Source organism: Staurois parvus, unplaced genomic scaffold (genome assembly GCF_062004578.1).
Source record: "Staurois parvus isolate SC_StPar_1 unplaced genomic scaffold, SC_StPar_1.0 ptg000561l, whole genome shotgun sequence".
Taxonomy (NCBI): Eukaryota; Metazoa; Chordata; class Amphibia; order Anura; family Ranidae; genus Staurois; species Staurois parvus.
The window spans coordinates 1,437,752-1,456,269 of record NW_028318357.1 but is presented as its reverse complement, the minus strand read 5'-3'; the positions used below and the strand labels follow the sequence as shown (position 1 = coordinate 1,456,269).

At 40.4% G+C, this 18,518-nt stretch overlaps 1 protein-coding gene across 3 annotated transcripts in view; it reads right to left on the bottom strand.

Annotated features, from left to right (window-relative positions):
* Window positions 1–18,518, bottom strand: part of RNGTT (RNA guanylyltransferase and 5'-phosphatase) — a 507,135-nt gene that overhangs the window by 130,430 nt on the left and 358,187 nt on the right. For all 3 annotated transcript variants that reach the window (XM_089691308.1, XM_089691307.1, XM_089691306.1), the window contains one exon: window positions 435–535. In XM_089691308.1, coding sequence (XP_089547434.1) covers window positions 435–535 — 101 coding nt within the window. The remainder of the gene's footprint in view (window positions 1–434; window positions 536–18,518) is intronic.

The window sequence follows — 18,518 nt, the reverse complement described above, 5'->3', positions numbered from 1 at the left end:
TACAGGTCTCCTGTAGACCTGTCAGAATATATGCTTGCTTGCTGCAAGGGATGTAGTTCATGGTAGTTCATTTAGGACTACAAGCTGACAGCAGCTAAGGCTGTCAGGACTTGTAGTCTCTCATTCACAGATGACTGTGAATGAGGGACGCGGTCGTGTGGGCACAGCCCCACACGGCCAAGTTTTTTAAAAAATTTGATAGCTAGCAAGGGGGGAGAAGATCCCCCGCTAGCTGTCAAAGCGGAGATCGGGGGGCTGGTCTGAACGTAACATGTTACACCCTGAATATGGGTGTAACATATAACGAAAGCTGAACTTATCCTTTAAGCAGATATAAAGCAGATATTCTTGTGGTTGTATACTATACATTAACGTTATAGCACTTAAGAACTAAATGGAACATACAATGCAACAATCAGAAAAGGAAATTTTACCCTTCTCCTCCAACTCGAGTTATTTTAAGCAGAAAGTCTACTGAATTCATGTTAGGAGGCTTCCATTTCAAAATGTCATCACAGCGACCGGCTTTGTATTTCTAGAACAGAAGAAAGGCGAATACCATTAAAACGAAGTGCCATTTCTAATAGAAATCTCTAACACTGGATTGCTAGGTGTCTTTATCTATTACAATGACAATTCAAGCTCTAAAAGCTTCCGGATACGCATTACAACTCTAGTATTGGGAGTAGGTATGAAACACATCAGATTAACAGCACATGCAACACAATATGGGAGAATGTAAAGAAAATACAATTAGCTGTCAAAAAAATAAGCTCTCTCAAAACAATAGTGATCATTTCAATAATTACAATGTGTGATGCCATATTTTCGCAAATATATAAACATCTTTCTATGATGTATGTCCAGCCATATTTTTTAAAATTTGGAATCCAGTAAGGATGTACTAGAACTCGTTAAATGTATGTGTTATCGAGGGCTTCATTAGGGAAAGTTCCTCTCACTATCATGATGGCAATAGTTCACAAAGATAGGAAATGAAGGAAAGCTGGCAATTGGGACACAAACAGCAATAGAAATCTGAAATTCTAGTTATCTATACTAAAAAAATAGGATTTTTCCAGTAAAAATGGTTTTTAAGAATGCAGTACCCAATGCAAGATCCTTCATTTTTAAACCATACAACACCACAGCAAACAAATGCTAACAGGTGCACTTAATTGGTCAAGAAGCGCTCGACAGATCTCAGACAGCAGCTAGTAGCACCTTACACCCAAAATTGCATCAAAAGAGGCCTGAATATCCACCTAGTAAAACTTAGCAAACGTGAAGCAAAGACCAGATGGAAACATTGAAAATATTAGAAAAAGATGCCTGATACTGAAAAACCCACGAAGTACTAATAAATCTGGTAAAGTGTGCCGTAACAGGGGGAGAAATCCTATCCTACAGACCATAAGCATAAATGGTGACTTGTCTACTCTATCCAGCAATGTAGGAGGAAACCCCAATGCAGGAACTATCAGGAAGTACTAAGAAGAAATCCGATCACAAAAAGAGACTGCAGCCAAGAGGTAGATTCTGACAATGCATACCACATCAAGATAGTGAAGAGAAATTTCCTTGGGATGTTTCGAAGCAGGACATAAGAAGTGAAAGACAATGTTCAGCTTGAGGTGGAAGGACGACCTTGTTCTTATATAATGCAAGGAAAGGCTCTATACAGGATAGGGTAGCGAATTAAGAGACCTTCTGCACAAAGATGATAGCCAGGAGAAAGGCCACCTCGTGAGTGAAGTCAGACAAGAGAATAAGCCTAATTTGAAGGGCATCCTCTAAAAGAACTGGAATGCTGAAAGAACCAGGCTGAGGTTACACAGGGTCAAAGAGGAATTTACAGGGACAGAAATGTGTGTGATTCCCTTCCCAAAGACCTTAATTAAGGAATGAGAGGCCAAAGGTCTATTAAAGAGCATCTGACCTTGAGTACTATCAAAGGATAAATCTGATTTAGACAAGACTGGAGGATGGACAGGATGCGCCCCATGGAGTGCTTCCTAAGATGAAACTTCCTGGCCCAGCACCACATTAAATAGGATTTCCAGGTGTGATGGTTGACTTTGTGAGAAGCTGACTTCCTAGCCTTTATGAGGGTAAAGATGACTGAATCTGACAGGCCCATGTCCCTCATGGACCCATGCTTTAAAAGACATGCCATTAAAGAGAAGCAGGTTGGTGGAGTGGCCCTTGGGACAGAAGGTCTGAATGACCTAGAAGAACCCACAGAGAGCCTGTCAGTCTGAGAATGTGAGAATAACCTCATCGTCCTTGGCCAAGTCGGATTGATAAAAATCTTGTTCCTGCAGAGTACTCCAAAGAGGCTATAGAGGAGGAAAGGCATAGATCAGGTGAAAACGGAACCCACAGAATCACCAAAGCATGTAGGTGACCTTGTAGCTAAAAAGTCCATTTTTAAAGAGACCACTTGGTTCCAGGATGCTCATAAATGAGCATCCTTCAACAACCAAGATCTCTTCAGCAAGAGGGCATTCAATACTTCTCCACAGCTCAACAGGCTGGCATCCATTGTAAGAGCTGTTCATGTCTGTGGGGAGAAAGGGTTTCCCTGACTCCAGCTCTTACTGGTCAGAAGCATGCTGTGGGTCCAATGACCATATCTGTTTGGCCCGCTGTCATAATATTTAGGTGCAATTGTCTTGTGTGAATCTAGGTATATGGTAGGCTACAATCACACCCCTTGACCTTTGGACCAGAGGGCCCGGTCACGAGAGGAAAGGAGAAAGGTTTGTCCCATGGCAGCAAGTTTTTGGACAGGAATGTATCCCAATGTCAGGCATAGTTACTTAAATTCATGAGTTAGTTCCAGAGATGACTTCCGAAGCATTAGAATCCAGCTGAAACTTTTCTGCACTTTCCTCTGGACACTGGCTGACAGGGTTAGGGAAGGGACTGGTCCTTTAAATGGAGATCGTTCATGTATCCTTACAGCATGGAGCAGAGCTAGGACCGATGCAAGCACCTCAGTGAAAATCCAAGGAGGAGAGGTCAGACCAAAGGGAAAGATGACAATTGTTAGCACTATAAGCTTGTTAGCACTGTATGCCCACAGAAATACATAGGTGAGCATGAAAAAAATTGATTTTTTGTTACTATAAAATCCCTTTCTCTGAGTTCTTTGACAGACATAGCTCTTCTGAAGCTTGACCACAGGTGGTGGAAGGGAGGGCTAGCGAGTTAAATGCCTCAAGGGAACACATATAACCGGGCGCAGGAGTCCATCTCACAGTGTTATCCCTGGCCAACAGACCCCCACTTCGGTGGAGAGGAGGATCTGTCTTGGGAGTGTTACCTGCAACCTTTGTATATCAACTTTGTATATCACCAGTGCAACAAAGGAGGTGGAAGAGAAGGAGCGTGCCACACCTCCCAACCAGAGGGGGGTGCTGGGGCCAAGGGCAAACAGAAAGGGCAACTACTTAGGAGAAAAATAGTGGCCGCTGCAGCCCAGTCCAGAAGGATGCAAGCCGCGGCCTAAGGTAGTGGGCAGCCCGACCGCATAGTGCACGAACCCGTGGGAGGGCCAAAGACAAGTCTCCAGACAAGGAGGGGAGCCAGGAGTAACCCCACTCCCCACCATAGATCAACCCCATTTCAATCCAGATGGTGCAGGTGTCGATGCCTGCTCGCATTTCCCCTGCAGCCTCTGAGTACACAGTAAACTCTGACCTAGGTCAGCAGGCCATCAGCCTTTCTAGGGTACAGAGACAGCCACTAGTAAAGGAAAACAGCACACAGGCTCGGATAGCCCAATGTCCCAGCATCAACATCCCTACGCATAGCCTGGGGAGACTAGGGAAACCGGGTACGCAACACCACATCAATTCACCACAAATGTAAGGGGGAAGAGGGCGGTGGGTTACACAGACCCTGAAGGGGAACCTCATAGGGACCAACCACCCCTAGGAGAAGAGAACAAAGGATGTCCAATTGGCTGTACTCCAAACAATCCACTTTATTGAACCAAGATAAAACCAATACATACAGTGGAAATACAGTGGGGGACTGGCAGGTAAACACGTTTCACACTAAAGACAGAGCTTATTCATTACCCCGCGGTTCAATAAAGTGGATTGTTTGAAGTGCAGCCAATCGGACATTCTTCGTTCTCATCTACGCAGCTGGGCTAGCACCTACAGGAGGAGTTGTGCTTGGATATTGGGAGTCTCTCTACCTTGAGCAGCGGTAATACACCCCTAGGGGTACACAAGCCCCCCACACGCCCAGAAGGGGGGTCATCTACTTACTGATCCATGGAGGTTGCGGGTAACACTCACGAGAAAGATCCTCCGCTCCACCTTAGTGGGGGGGCTGTCGGCTAGGGGTAACACTGTGACACGGACTCCTTTGTCAATGAACGTAAGAGAAATTGTGCAAATAAGCATCCCTGATGTCCACAGAGCCCAGAAAGTCCACTAGAAAGAGGGAGGTGATGACTGACCTGGCTGTTACCATGCAAAACTTTTGAACCCGCTGAGTTCAAAAGTGGAGAGTTTTCAGATCAAGAATGGGCTAAACGTCTCAATTTGCCTTGGGAATTGTAAACCGTGTTGAGAAGAAACCAACACTATTCCTCATTTGGGATGAGCTGCTGAACAGCAAGAAAACCTTCCCATCTTTGCAGAAAAGGAATAAACTGAAATTTCAATTTTTAGCCCCTGGAAATAATGCTCTGGACCCAACACAGGAGATTTCTTGGGAATAGAAGGCCAAAAACACTGACAAATGTTCCTTCATGCTGATGAAGGGGTCACCCCATCATTGTGAAAAGGACTTGGAGCCAGACTTGACTGGCTTGGAGGTCAATTACTTCTGATGAAGGTCTGTTCAAAACAAAGAGCTGGAGGCCTGAGAGGAACAAAAGTAAATATAAGTGCACACGGTTTATTTACTTGCCAAAAAAAAAAAAGAAAATATAGTGGAATGGGAAATAAATATGTACAAAAATCACCTCATTCTATATGTTGACTTACCATGCTAGCATTGTACAATAGTCATAAGCCATTGAGCTTCGTGACATGTCTTATGAAGGAAATTTGCATTTATACGTTCAAACTGATGGAGTTAAAAGTAATGATGGTGTGTAGAACTATATTTACTTTCAGGTTCTACATTAGAAAAATTAAATTTTTTGGGTAAGCAGCTAGCTTTGCAATAGATTTTTTTTTGTACAAGGCAGACTGTGTTTAAATCCAGAAAAGAAACATATGGTTGCTGTCTCTTAGCAATCATTCTGCAGAATATAAGAATAATAAACCAAAGCTCTGTAAGGCAGTACATATTTCCCACATTAACAGGAGCAGATGTTACATTTTGCATCCTAATACAGATTATCTAGTGCTAGATTACCAGATATTAGAATTAACAGGGTACATGCAAAGGAATTTTGAGTGCATATTTTAAAATACAAAGTATTTCAAAAGGACCATACTAAAAATAATATTGCTGTACATAAGGAAAAAAACTAATTACATTATATACAAATAAGCAACATATATGAATGGAAATGAAGAATATTTTTTATATTTGTATTATTTGATAATTCAAATACTTTGAATAAAAACTGTTGTCATAATGTATAGGTTTCTTATTTCTTACTAAATATTAGAAACTTAAGCTGATGTTTAACTGTTGCAAAGCGGACTGGCTCAAGTGGTAAACATGCACTAGACAGGTACACCCATTACCAGTCCAAGCAAGTTTGTCCTGCACTTTTATTCAGCAAAGCAGCAAACACAGATTTAATGCAGAAGGCCTTTGTACAGTAAGTCCAAAGTATTAAACAAAACTCTACTCATCCAAGCCACTAACTGAGCTTCAGTCACTACACAGCTAACAGGGTGCCCTCAGATACAGTTGTGCTTAAAAGTTTGCATACCTTGACAGAAATCATGAAATTTTGGCATAGTTATTGAAAATACAGTATGACTGATCATGCCAAACAACTGTCTTTTATTCAAGGATAGTGATCATATGAAGCCATTTACTATCACATAGTTGTTTGGCTCCTTTTTTTAATCATAATGATAACATAAATCATCCAAATGGCTCTGATCAAAGGTTTACATACCGTGGAATGTTTGGCCTTGGTAAAGACACACAAGATGGCACACACAGGTCAAAAATGTCAATAAAAAGGTGAAGTTTCCACATCTGTAGCTTTTTAAAAGTGCAATTAGTGTCTGTGAATAGTCAACAGTTATTGTAGCTCTTAGATGGATGCACTGAGCAGGCTAGATACTGACCCATGGGGATCAGAAAAGAACTGTCAAAAGGCCTGCCTAATAAGGTAATGGAACTTTAAAATGCTGTAAAAGCATATGGCTAAAAATTTTATTTCATATGGCTAAAAGGTGAAAACATGCTTTATCCCCCTCCCCTTTCTATCCAAAACGTAAAAAAAAAAGTAAATAGTGAGAAAAAAGTGAAAATTCACTTACATGCAAAACACAGCAACATACCGAATAAGTTACAGAATGACTTAAAGATTGAGCCTGTTTTAAAACACACAACATATTTACAGCCGAGTAATCACAAATAAGAATGTGTGTTGGCTGCTGCTTTCAAACAAGTTATAAAGCAGATGTCTTGTTTTAAAAATAAAAAACTATGGCCCAGCACAGAATAAAAAAAAAAAGGAGCTTTTGTTGTAATACTCATCTGATTCTTTTCCCGCAATCACTGTACCAAGACTTCTATGTTAAATGACTGCCAGTATCATTTAACCCACTTCCAGTGAGTGTAGGATGTTATGAACCTGCCTCCTGGAGGTGTGTCACCACATCGACCTGGACTTGGTACTGCAGTACACATTATGAGGGCAGCTTACTGTGAAACAGTAAGGACTGTTTACTACTGCCACAGAAATGTGGAAAGGATCATCAAAAGGAATGGCCAGAAGATCCTTGGGGGAAAAGAAAAAAAGTAAGCATCCATTTATTTTTATTTTGCTTTAAAAACTGTAGGAAAGCCCACACAAAGGGGAAGGAAGGGCAGTGGGTTAATGGTCTTTCAAACAAGAAGAGTTTGACTTTAAAAAACCCAGACAAAAGAAGACAAACACCCAAATTGGCTGTTGGCCAGATCAGATGACAATGATGTGACCTCCGGAAATTGAAAGCCAACAATGCTAGTGGAAAATCACAATCAGAAAGTTTAGAATACATTTATCTGAACATTATTTTATAACTTAACATAGACTTGCACCACCTCCCATGCCGCTTTCATTTGTATTAAACGTGATTTTTGGCTTCTCAGAGCACAGCTTGCCTTCATACAGGAGACCCATTTTCATTCAGGCAAGTCTCCTAATTTTTCCAACTTCATTATCTTATCACAGTACTACTCTGAACTCGAAATCAAGGGGGCAAGTATCCTGTTTTCCAGAACGGTAGCGTGGTCCCTTATTGACAAGAAAGTCGATTCCGAGGGTCGCTACTTATTGTTAAAGGGGGCTTTGGAGGGACGCAGAGTTACCTTGACTTCAGTTTATCGTCCTAGTCAAGCCCAATTGACCTATTTATAAGACAAACTGAACACCGTACAGACTGTTTTGCATGGGAGAGTGATCCTTAAAGGTGGACTTAAATCTTGCCCTTGACCCCCTATTAGATACATCATAGTCCTTTTTTCACTTGTCCTGTCTTTACCTGCGGGAAGTCCAGAAAGCACTGGTGTCTCTTAGATTCATGTGTGGCATGTATTTCACCCTAGTGATCGGGATTATACTTTCTACTCATCTTCACGTGATAATTACTCCAGGATCAACTATCTTCTAATATCCCATTCACTGCTTCCTGAGGCACTCAGGCAGTAGCCACCCAAACCATATTGGATTATGATCAGGTCACTCTTGACCTGAGGACTGGTTCTACACGCTCCAAAGCATGGTTTTGGAAGCTTATTGAGTCTCTGGTATAAGAAGGTCCTCTTCAACGTGAATTTACACAGTCCCTGTCACAAATCCTTCAAAATAATGACACGACTGAGATCTCTCCTATTATGCAGTGGGAATTGCACAATGCGTTATGCATAGCATGCTAATTCAAAAGGTGTCAGAATTCAACAAGAACTTGACTTGGTGGCTACACTGGAGTGTACCCATAAAAAATTCTTGTCTTGGGCAGTAGCGTTGGACTTATGCAAGCAACAGGGTAAACTTGCGGAAATTCTTCTCCATGATATTAAAAATTAGCTCCAGAGAGCTCACCGGCTGCTTTATGAACACAGCAACAAGCTTGTTAGATTATTGGTTCAATCTCTCTGGGAGCTTTCCCTTCGGCGCTATATACCTTTTCTTGACATGGGGCAGAGGCAGCACTGGCATACCTCCACTATTACGCTTCGCTTTATAATCTTAATGCCCCCGACACCTCTCAGACTACCAATAGACAACAAAAAAATGTGATCGTATTTAACTGACTTTGGCTTATCTTCAATATCTCCGGAACAGGCTGAACATCGTAATGCCTCATTGTCCACCGATTAATTTTTGTTAGCAGTTAAACTCCTTAAGCCCCACAAACAAGGCCCTGGGTCCTGATGGACTTACGGGGCATATTATAGAGCATTTGCCCCTATATTTGAGCCAAGATTCGTTGCCGCCTTTAACTCCCTCCTCAAGGGCCACCCCTTCCTGCTAGATTCCCTTCGCTTCTATTCTGTGGTGCATCGTGCCAGAGTTCTTTCATGGTGTAGAGATAAGGAACACAAGCAATGGGTAGAGATGGAACGGAGTTCCATAGCCATTCCTCTTCATGCCTATCATGGCTAGATCCCCCCAGGCTACACACAGTCCAAAATCACCCACTTATTCGAGCTACCTTGGGGGTCCCAAATCGCAGAAAGTGTCCATCTAGTACATTCCACAATCTCACAATTGTATCCATTGATAGGGAACCCTATTTTCCCACAAGGGGTATCGGACAGAAGATTTCTACCACTTCTTTCTCAGGACACCTTCCGTCTCCACAACTTCATGTCTGGCTGCATGGCGAAAACCCTGTTGGCCATAGAGACATTGTTCTCGCCACACTTAGATGACTGGAGACTACAACTACTAACTAATTTTTTGACCTCCTTGTCCCACTGGGGGATAGATCACAAACTTAATACTTTTTGAAAATCTCTGCGTCACCCCTGAACCCACCTCCCATGTAATCTCAATTGCTTACAAACGGTTAAGCCGACCCGCCAACTCTTTTGTACCACTGTACATATTTAAATGAGAGGAAGAGATGGGCAGGGAATTCTCAGCTGAACAAAGGGATCATATCTTATACTTTGCTCGCTGCTCCTCAGCTGCGAACAATTATCAGGAATTGGACTACAAACTGCTCACCTGTTGGTATAAGGTCCCAGTCCTACTACAGCAAATATATCTGGAGGCAACAAAGGTCTGCTGGTGCTATAAGAAGGAAGATGGCACGCTCCTACATGTTTTTTGGTCCTGTAGAAAATTGGTCAACTATTGATCACAGGTTAGGAAGACTCGGCCAGGTACTTAATGCTTCACTCTCTCTCTCGAAAACGGTATAAAAACTCCTTGCTGGTGCACTTGCGTAATGCTGCTCAAGCTTCACTCTGGAAACAGGAGACTCCCCCTTCTCTCTCCAAGTGGCTGAGTAGAATTGAGGAAATTCAATCAATGAAAAGTACCATGGCAGTGCTTCATGGACAGAAGAAAGGTTCTGCTGTAGGTGGTTCCATTGGTCTTTCTTTACAGTCTCTAGTGAATAGGAGTCCATGATGCGTTCAGGAGACTGAGGTACCCTTCTTGCCCCCCTGCTTTTCTCCCTCTCTTTTCTTTCTCAACACTTTTCTGCTTCTGGCTTACTCATTTTTTTCCTGTGTAATCTTTTTTTGGTTGGGCATCTTAATGAACATACAGATGGGATATCTATTTAATATGTTTTACTACTTCAGCTTATCATTGGATGATGGTTCCTCAAATTAATGTTTGGTACATTTCTGTATTCCTATGAAAAATGTTTTACTGTGAAGATTAACTACGTTTAAGTCAGTGCCTGTTTTGTAGGCATTCATATTTGCATGCCCATAAAAATTTTCAATAAATACAGAATGTTAATAAATAAATAAATAAAAAAACAAGAATGCATGGCCAAATAAAGATTCCTATTTATGATGAAAGCTGGCACAAAAAATATCTAGACAGCTGGATTATGCCTGCAATTCTGACCATCCTCTGAAGTTTACAGTCAGCCTAAAAACAATGAACAAAGCAGACTTTAAGTATACATACATTTTTTAATCAAAATAAAGTAAACAGTTTTGGGTTTTCTGATCCTTTTAAACAATAAGCAACAAAAATCAAAACACTCAAAAGTCCATGAGCTGTGATGATTTAGTGCCAAGGAATCTATAAATCTCAGTGAGAGAAAAGTATTCACAAAACAGTACCATTCTTCTTGAATGTAATACAAGGGTATAAAGCAATATACAATCCATGTTCACTTTCTTTTGAAGTAAAACAATTCTCACTATACAATACAGCAATATAGGTGTACTAGTTAGGGTCTTCTCATATTCTGATGAGAAAGGCATACTTCAGGGCTGGATAGAATAGTGGTTGTTCTTTATAAAGAGATCTCTATCAGAATGTCAGGCAGAATGACAAGTAAAAACAAATTGAAAATAGCTAAAAAATGAAATTCACGCTTTTATGGTAAATGGCTTTCATACCCGATGGCCAATTAAAGTAAGAAAATAAAGTTAACAGATGTTACAAGTTGTAAAGGTTTCTCCCTGCATGATTAAAAACACAGGGAACAGCATTAGCCCTATAAAGGCTGATGCTGGTAAAAAGCTTTAAATTGCATTAAAAATTGCTAGGGATATCCCTCCATCCTCAGTGTGGATGAGACAAACCAAACCTGAGTTTTCAGCCAAAGTAACTCTTCTATCAACTACATTAATTATCTAGTTATTCCAACAAATTAATATGGAGGTGTGGGGATGCGCATCTGGTAAAGAATATTCCACAGTACTCGGTTTAAAGGTCTTCAGTAAGGATATGATCACGTGGATGCAGACATGAGTCTGACCTACCTGAGCTATCCCACCAGGAAGCTGTCAAGGCAGACAGCCATTCATAGGCAGGGGAGGGATGTCCCACCCCGCCATTGCACATGTACAAGGAACATGAATACACTGTGTGCATAATTATTAGGCAAGTTGTATTTTTGAGGATTAATTTCATTCTTGAACAACTACAATGCTCCTGAACAATCCAAAATGTTAATAAACCTCAAACCTGAATATGAAAAAACTGAAGATTTGGCTTTCTTAGGAGAATATCAATGTGTGCACAAATATTGAGCAACGATTAATGTGCAGAATTATTATGCAACTAACTGAAAAGAAAATTTTCCCATCTCACTTGTTTGTTTTCATCTGTTAAAGTGATAATAATAAACAACTTAAAATTTACAAATAAACCTTTCTTTCATTTAAAAAAAAACAAAAAAAAAAAACCAAAATCAGTGACCAACATAGCCAACCTTCTTTTAAATAAGTCATAAGCCTTCCATTCATGGAGTGGATCAGTTTCTTGATCTGTTGATGATCAACTTTTTGTGCAGCAGCAACCACAGTCTCCCAGACACTGTTCAGAGAAGTGTACTGTTTTCCTTAATTGTAAATCTCCCGTTTAAGAAGGGCCCACAAGTTCTCAATAGGGTTAAGTCAAGTGAGAAAGGGGGCCATGCCATTATTCTTTAAGGCCTTACTGGCTAGCCACACAGTTGAGTACGTCGATGCATGCAATGAATCAATATTTTGCATATCATGGTCTTCTTAAAAGATGCAGACTTTTTCCTGTACTGCTACTTGAAGAAAGTGTCTTCTAAAAACTGGCAGTAGGTTTGGGAGTTGATTTTGAGTCCATCTTCAACCCAAATAGGTCCAATTAGCTCATCTTTAATACCAGCCCGTATCAGTACCCCACCTCCACCTTGCTGGCGTCTGAGTCGAAGTGGAGCTTTGTGCCCATAACTGATCCAGCCACAGGCCCAACCATCTGGTCTGTAAAGGGTCACTCATCTCATCAGTCCATAAAACCTTTGAAAAATCTGTCTTCAGATATTTCTTGGCCCAGTCTTGACGTTTCAACTCATGCTTCTTGTTTAGTGGTAGTCAAGTTTCAGCCTTCCTTACCTTGACCATGTCTCTGAGCACTGTACCTCCATTGCCTATGATTGGCTTTCAGCTTTGGTAGCTTCCTGGGAGAGTGGAGAAGTATGAAGAAAGGTTCTTTACAGAAAGAGGTCACCAGTTCAGAAAGATATCTGACAAATGTGATGACCACCAAAAAAGCAACTCTGCAGAAGAGATCTTCAAAAAGAATATCCATGATAGGTTCAAAGGGTGGTTGAGATCCTAAGGAAGGACAGGGTGCTGCAAGGGAGGAATATAATGAGATATGCACTCAAGAAAGGTTTTCAGGGAGAGAGGAGCCAGGGGCCTTTGAAAAATAATGGAAAAAAGCTGAGGACGTGACCTTCGAAAGTGCTTAAGACCGAGTTCTGGTCAAGACCTGATTGTAGGAAGGCCAGAATATGAGTGATATCTGGGAATAAAGTACCTGTGTTCACACCAGACCAAAAAGGATAATATATTAGCAACTTTTTTCCATGAGATTATGTGTTTTGCTTCCTTTAAGGCAGCCAGACATATATGGCATTGTTTGACATCTTGATCTCCAAGATGTTGATTGGTTTGCCGAGTGACCATGTTCCTTTGACTGTTAGAGATTGGAACACTCCTCTTCAGCCTGAGAGATTTGCATCTGTTGGGATAACCTTCCAGTGATATGGAAGGATTTCCCCACTGTTAGGGCTGAGGTGGTGATCCACCAACATAGGGATTTCCTTGATTAGCTAGACAGGAGTATTGGCAATTTGAGAGAAGGAGCCTGCTTGTACAAGGTTCACAAATAATTTTTGAATAGAATTAGGCAAACGATGGTACTGCTTCAAAGGAAGATGGAACTCAGCCTAAAACTCTCAAGGAGAATCTCATTTTGGGTATGATGACCTGGATAGAAATATGCCTATCCCTCAATGCCAATAGCAAGTTATTTGTCCTTGTAGGCGTAGAGCTTCTGGGACTTTACTTGTGTGATCTCTATGTCCTTTTCTTTCCCTTCCTCCCCTCAACGCAGGTTACTTTTTTTTTTATTATAGATTTCCCCCTTTCAATTTTTTATGCCCTCTCTCATCTACTACTGTACCTTCCTACTCTTTTACTTTTGTTAAATCCTCTATTTAGGAGGCTTTCTTAAATGTTCCTCCTATTGCTTCCTTGAAATAAATTATACCCCCACTTAGATCAAACATCATACTCTGGCAAGTATCTTGCCATTCATTTAAACTTTTTCAGGAGAATTGTGGACCACTAATGCAATATCAGTCCATCACTCTAAGTCTGCATGCTCTGGCCAAGTACGCTTATGGCTCTATCTTATCAGGTGCTACAGTTCTGACTACAATTGTGCACTGTCTATATGTAAATATTTTTCATTTTTGTCTGTACTTTGACATTGTTTATTAAAAATCTATTGAAAGTGAAATTGATTACCCAGATGGAGTAGAGCATGTGAATTGTCATGTGAACAATTTCTGATGTACCAGAAGAAGGTTGCCTAGATAGACTGTAACCTGGATGCCCTGAGTTCTGAGAAAGGCAAGCAGAGATGCCAAGACTTTTGTGAACACTCTGGGAGCTGTGGATAGGCCGAAAGTCAGTGCAACAAAGTGATGGTCACTGAGCTGGGTATATAGGCACATGCAACTTGGCATCTTTGATGTCCACGAATGCCATGTATTCCCCCTGTCTCAGAGAGGCAAAAACTGATCTTGCAGATTCCATGTAAACTTTTGGAATTTGAGGGAATCTGTTGAAGAATTTTAAGTCCAGAATAGGACAAATACCTCTGCTGGGCTTTGGTAAAATAAACCGATTTGAGTAGAATCCTTTGAATCTGTTTTGTGATAGTACTGGCAAAATGACTCCCTGGGACAAGAGATTTTTGGTTGATTTTAAAAAAGAAAGCGGGGGGGGGGGGGGTTAGCATTTTGAACTCTATTTTGTATCCCTTTGAAACTATCGACTGAACCCACAGGTCTGGAAGGTCTGGAATTGTCTGTGACCCAGAAAGAGGCAAACATTAACAGACATTCCCCACTCTTAAGAGTAGGACACCCTTTCATTGTGAACAGCGCATTGAAGAAGGCTTTGTGGCTCCTGTGGGCCAAGCCTTGTGGCAAAAAGAAGGGTTAAACTTAAGTTTGAAGATGCCTGGTATAGATGAGCTAGGGGCTCAAGAAAAGAAGATTTTTGGGGTTGTCTGCTGTAATGTAAAACCTTCCCACCTGTGACTTTTAAAAACTTGATCAAGTGCTTTACCAAACAGAAAGAAAATGAATACTTGTGAGGAGTCTTTTCCAGGCAGCACCCGCTGTCCAAATTTTCAGCCATAAAATTCTGTGCATGTGATTGATTAGAGCCATTTTGAAAATGTGTCTACCTGAATGAAGATGACTGTATTAAGGCTATAAGTTTTCCAAGGAAATTTGACACAGATGCAGAGAATTCTGCTTTAATCAAATAGTGAATGGTCACCTGCAAGTTTACATTCACTCCTTTTCGCCTTGTTTCTACCATAGCTATAAATTAGTGTATTCCCCTGTGGGGTACTCACTAATTAGGGTGCAAAGTATAGAGTAAGCATGTCAGGAAGGAGTAATTAGGTGTAGTCCATCCTGTAACAAATCCTTGTGGTGACGAGGTAGGAGAAAACATCTGAGTACATTATTAAGGTTCTAGGTGGAAGTGACAGTAATTTGTGTGACCTGTGATGTTTAACACCTGGTCATCCACATGAGACTGAGCAGTAGAGTTTTAGCACCAGGTTTGAAAGGTTTGCACTGTGAGGTGAATACATTCCAAACAAAGCCCTGTTATACAGTAACATTTAGTGATACCAGTTGACCTCTTCTTACCTGCCCATTACGCCAATTTGCAGACAAGGTCCAGACTTCTCTGTCAAAGTGGGCATACCCCAAATGGGTCTTCAGGAATTGGGTTCCATAGCAATTTACCATAGCCCTGGACCTGTAAAGAATCCTGCCGTTGGCTCAACACAAGGCACCAAGTGCCAAGATGAGTGTACATACAGGATCCAGTGCCCAAAATAACACTACATAATGTCCCCACAGTGTGAGGTACAGGTGCAGCTCCCGAACGTAAAAAACAGTCACGCCAATCTGGATACACTGCTTCTATGTTGGAATGAAAAGACAGTGAGGGGTTGATTGAAGAGTTTGAAGATAAAATATTAAGGAAAAATAAACTAGCTAAGCTAAGGGTGATTTTCTCCATGAAGGAGAAAAGGTCCATTGTCTTCAGACAGTAGCACAAAAAAAGGATCCACATGGTGGGGTAGGGATTTAGCAGAGGTGCCCAGCAGCCATGTCCTCTAAAGCTTCTCCAGTGTCCAGTCACCTGAAGGTACATGCCTATAATTCATGCTGTATGAATACTCTGCTGTGTACTGTCCTGTAAAATCTCATAAAAACTAAAACTGGCACATCTGCACCTAATAGTGGATGGATTCACCAGGAGTACTGACACTGTTGCAGTACAGTTTACTATGAGGTCAAAGGCACATCCACATGTCACTTAATTCTGTGTACATATCAGTGCTGTAACAGCTGAACCATAGACACTCCATGAATTCATCACTCAGCATAACCTGTTTGTTGTAAAATAATTAAAAAATTAGAAAACAGTTTCAGATTTGGTTGATGTACTGAAAGGCCCGATTTCAGAATAATAAAGCTACTTTCTAAATTATAATCACTTAACCTTATTCAATTAGTGCACAATCATTTGCAACGTGTTTCCTCCACACAATGCACAGATTAAAAGCAGTTTAATAGTTTGAAACAATCATATGGAGAAGATGCATTATAATTAAACAAGCGAGACACCACTGTAATAGCTACCTTATTTATACGGCACAAGAAGGACAGAATTAGCTCTGAGGGCTATTACAGTACATCACAAAGGGACCTAGACACACTAGAATTAAATATTTATAAGTCTGATAGAACAAAGACAAACACAATTTTTCATCAGACTAAACACAGATTAAAATATCCTTGAAAAATCACACTCCAATGAGTAATTACGGAGTGATGAACCAAAATCACATTCCAGCATGCAGAGCTGAAATATACAAATCAAAATAATTGCACAGCTATCTTTACCGTGTATATGCATAATTAAATTCAACTGGAATGCACCTGGTTCCTCAAACCAAATAGTTGCAAGTGAAAAAAAAAAACACTAGGAAGTGCAAAGAAGCAGACGCAATAATTATGCTGTGTTGCTGATACTTTGCACATAGGTGCAAATTCATTTATCAATATCTCTAATTTCATGTAAAGCAAGAAGATGTGATCACAACGTGGACCTATTATTTTAACTGCTCGCTTATGTTTCTGTATCTACTGATGAAAGTTAAATTTTAGATGCATTAGACTGGCTGTACTGCTACACAATGTGGCTAATATTCTCAGTACAATGTAAAGTACTGCTCAATATGCACAACCGTCATTTAAACAAAACATGTACCAGCTAAACCTAAGCAGCCCAATGGGAAATAGCGAAGAGGTAAAACTTAAAATGATGGCAAAAGGAGTTCAGGATAAATTCTGTATTGTGAGAAAGACCGGCATTATTCCCATATGTATATTCTTTGCTTATATGGCAGACTGAAATGCATTAATAAGTTGATGTTTGGCTGTGAACTGGACAGCACTTGCAACAATATCTGCTTTACATGGGCTCCTAAAGATGATATGCATGAATGTAATATGAATACTTTGCTGGCATAGGTGTGAAAATGTCTCCCTGGGATGACAGATTGCGACCCTGAGATGACAGATGGTGATGCCCCTGCCTGTCTGAAGCAGGGGTTTCCAGTGTTAGGACTTCAAGCCCTGGTATCTTTTGGTGCAGAAAGAGTTTAAAGCTTACTTAAGAAAGGCCTAATGTTAGGGTTACATGGAGTGGTAAGTGGGGGCAGGGATCAAGGAAAGTTGAGCTAAAATAGCCTTAACTGATTATCTCATATCACAGCTCTTGGACCAACCACAATCTTCTACCTAACTTTGGCAATGTGTGGATGCTCCTTGTGTGCAATGAGAGTTTTATCCTGTTTTCTCCATAGAAAGGAAATTATTTGGCTGATATGCAGGACACTAGAATCTTTATTTACTTAAAAGGAAAGTATTGTGGCTTTGTATGTATTTAATTTCTACAAAACTATTTTTAATCATGGTTAAGACTAAAAAAAATTAGAAGTAGTAAAAAAAGTTTTTCTTTTTCTAGTCGGGCAAAAATGTAATATTTTCATGCTTGGGCGGCTAACAGCCTCATTACTGCAAGGGACTTGACTTAACTGGTACAATAGTCCCACTTTTTACAATCCCTTCTTGCACCGCAACATTTCCTCAGGGACCTAATGCCTTTTGCAAGGACTTGCATGACTAGGGGCCTGTTAAGGCAGGCATTATCCATTTTTTATAAAGAGCTTTTAAACACTCATTCTCGCACTGACCGCTGTGCTGCTGTGGCAGGGGGCCATATGGGATGGTATCCGAGGCCATATTTATACCTGTTTAAAAGGTGATAGTTTATGTAGGAATCTCTTAACACCATGCCACCATCCCCCCCCCCCCCTTTTTTTGTTTCTTTTTCTCCCCCCTCCCCATTTTTTTTCCTTTCTCCTTCCCCCCCTCCCCTTGATGAGCTGAGCCCCCTTGTGGACTGCGACTGCATAAATGACCTATTCATCACCTTTCACCCAGCACCTTTTTCTTTTACTATGCTGGGGTATCCCCTCCAGACACAATTTTCCTTGTTTCTTTCGGGTGACAAAGCAACACTGAATTATTGGTTTATCCCCTTGCCTGCAACTTTCCGTGTGTATGATAGTTTAGACTGCACCGTGATGTGTAAACCAACAGATGACTTATAATCTGTACAATCAACATGCCTTATGCCATGTTCTTCCTAAGAATTTGACCTGTACAATGTATTTCTGTTGAGTTTCTATGGTGTAATCCTTTCTTAAATAAAAAAATGTTAAAAAATAAATAAATATATATATATATATATATATATATATATATATATATATATATATATATATATATATTAAATGTTATATTACTTTATTACTGTGTATTTTTTAGCCAGTAAGTGAAATATTTTGCTCCTTTCTATGCTTTATGGCCTGCTGATAAAAAAGCCTGCTATTTACAGGCCTCAATAAGACAAGTTGAAACACACAGCTGATTGACGGACTGTGGTGCTCTGAGTATCCTTTGTCATGTATCAAATGTTTATTTGTAAAACAAAAAATTTATACATATAGTTAAAAAAAAGATAAAACA